This window comes from Nestor notabilis, unplaced genomic scaffold, assembly GCF_000696875.1.
Source record: "Nestor notabilis isolate BGI_N333 unplaced genomic scaffold, ASM69687v1 scaffold577, whole genome shotgun sequence".
In the NCBI taxonomy this organism is placed as follows: domain Eukaryota; kingdom Metazoa; phylum Chordata; class Aves; order Psittaciformes; family Psittacidae; genus Nestor; species Nestor notabilis.
In genome coordinates, this window is record NW_009936676.1 from 53,388 (window position 1) to 56,166 (window position 2,779).

Sequence of the window (2,779 nt, forward strand, 5' to 3'; positions counted from 1 at the left end):
TACCTATAGAAGCCTTTCCTGTTATCTTTCACATCCCTTGCCAGATTTAATTCTAACTTGGCCTTAGCTTTTCTGACCTGGTCCCTGGCTTCCCAGACAATATCCCTGTACTCTTCCCAGGCTGCCTGTCCTCGCTTCCATCTTTTATAAGCTTCTTTTTTTACAAGCTTCTTTTTTCCCTCTAAGTTTCCTCAGCAGCTCCTTTTCCATCCATGGAGTTCCTTCCAGACCTCATCCATCCATGGAGGTCTCCTGGCCCTCCTGCCACATTTCCTTCTAGTCAGGATGCAACACTCCTGAGCTTGGAGCAGGTGATCCTTGAACATCAACCAGCAGTCTTGGGCCCCCCTGCCCTCCAGGGCTTTATCCAATGAAACCTTACTAAGCAAGTTCCTGGAGAGGCCAAAGTCTGCTCTCCTGAAGCCCAGGGCAGTGAGCTTGCTGCATGCTCTTCTCACTGTCCTGAGGATCTTGAACTTAATAAAGAATGCCACTTCCTTTATGTGAGAATGCATTCAGGAGGTCCTATTTTTAAAAAGCATAGCCGTTGTTCTGAAGAGGATAACAACAATGTTAAGCTGTATTCCAGCTTCTGTAGCCTTTAGATATGTGTTTATTAAAATAGTTTGTTCACCTTGAAGTGTTCTTCAGCCATTCCAGTACCATGGAGGCCAGGAGGACAGTGAGTTAGTTCTAACTCCTTCAAGGCTTTAGAAAGCTCAGGCTTACTGCTGAAATTATCTATCACATTTCCAATAGCTTTCAGGATAGCTGTAGCCTGTTCTGTAAACCGATAGCTCTCCTGGAGAGAGAATAAAACCAACCATTGTTAGAAAATTGCTTTAAGGCTGTGGCAGCATACAAGCATTTTTTCTGTGATGAAGTACTTAAGTAATGCAATTGTTATTAAATTTATAAACTGTAAAGATCAATTGTATCTCTGGTATTCAAAAGCATACAAAATTTTCACTGATTTTAGCTACTGAAATAAAAACATTACAACACTGTAACTGGCACCATAACATATACCTGTTACAGATTTTATTTTTCCTGTACCATTAGCCCTAGGACATTCAATACAAAAGAAAATGCATGTAGAGACTTTCTATTGCAGTGATAAGAAGAGTCTTCTTAGCTGAAATATGAAGCATCTCTTCTACTATAAGAGGACAGATGCGTATCCATATCCCACTGAAAACAATGTCCAAATACATGCTCCTAAAGCACCATTAATCTTCATCAGGATTTCTGTGCAAGAATGTGGACACTTCCCTGCAAATGATACTCTACAGAGAAATCACTGTTTTCAAGAAGTGCAGAGTAGACCTGAGGATAAAATTATGCGTTATTGTCTTGATGAGGAATAGCTTTTCATCCACAACCTGAAGACAAGGGGATAGTACAGCCACAAGACGTTTTTAATGGCCTAACTTCTTATATTTAAACTTCTTTGCTATAATAAATTTGCACAAGCTGCTTTAATGTCCTATTATTAGTACCCTGAATCTACACTGCTATGTAAATTTGCTGTTACACTTACCTTTTAAACTATTTTTGCACAACTGTGCTCTAGAAGCTATACTCCTTCCTCTCAGTGCCCATGACATATACTTGGGCCTACTGCTTGCCAAAAAGATCTTGAAAATATGGATGACAGTGATATCTGTCTGGATTGTAGGCAACAAAGAACAAAAGCTATAGTAATTACTCCCCTGGGCCTCTCATCTCAGCTATGAAAGATGTCTGAATCAGTTGCTCATTTTAGATACAAAAGCTGCTCTGGGACCCAGTGAGTAATAGGTGATCTCATGGGACAAAATAAACTTTACTGATGTGACAGTTTATTTTCCTAGGTGGGTGTTTTTTTTAATATTAATTAATATCTGTACGTGTATTTTAACACTTTTACCACATGCCTCAAAAGAGAGCTTATACGCTACCTCTGATGTATTTCAACAAGAGCTCTTTTAACATTCCATTTTATGTCGCTGTTCTATGTATCCGGAATACTATCCAATGCTTACTTATATATTTGTATAAGACAGTTGTTGCAATAACCATCTCAGTGCCTGCTGTACTGTAAAGCACATTACTTCTATGCACTCATCCATTTCATATTGAAATTAATAGTATGTCATTAAAATATAGCAACTATAAATGAAGATCGAAAAGTACTTCATTTTAAAACTAAGTAATAGTCAAAAACACCATTATCAAAATGCTTGATTAGTTCTGGTTATGCATACCTTTTCAAGACATGGTATCACTATATCTTCTTCTCCAAACACACATGGCACCATGCTACACAGATGAATATGGTGCCCTATGGGAGAACTTACTGTGAAGAGCAATATATGTCGCCTACATTCAATCAAAAAAAAAACAAAAACAAAAACAAACATACAGCACCTTAAAAAAAATAAAATAAAAAAAATCACAGCACTTCTTAAGCTTGTCTTTTCATACATTTGATTAAAATGAAATCCTTTCCTAAATGTCTGGCTCTTCAAATCCTGCATTTCTAACTCTTTGTTTCTCAAGGACCTCCAAACACAGCAGTAAGTATGTAAGCAGAGAAGACACTATTATTTTATTTTTATTTCTTTGTTTAGGGTTTATTTGTATTTTCTTTAGCAAAATAGGTAGCTTTGCTATTTTAGATGGATACAAAAGTCAATTCATTCTTGTTTTGCCTGTTCGTATCCTATAACGGATTCCAATCATAAAATAAACCATTCCTAACTATATTTATATCATATAGTTGTATATACATATAAAA

General features: G+C 36.9%; 1 protein-coding gene across 1 annotated transcript in view; it reads right to left on the reverse strand.

Annotated features, from left to right (window-relative positions):
* The window catches only part of ADGB (androglobin), a gene marked incomplete at both ends in the record, with an annotated part of 48,221 nt that extends 45,860 nt beyond the window's left edge, over nt 1-2,361 (reverse strand). Inside the window, 2 exons of the mRNA XM_010018442.1 lie at nt 635-802; nt 2,247-2,361. Coding sequence (XP_010016744.1) covers nt 635-802; nt 2,247-2,361 — 283 coding nt within the window. The remainder of the gene's footprint in view (nt 1-634; nt 803-2,246) is intronic.
* Between the last annotated feature and the right edge of the window lie 418 nt (nt 2,362-2,779).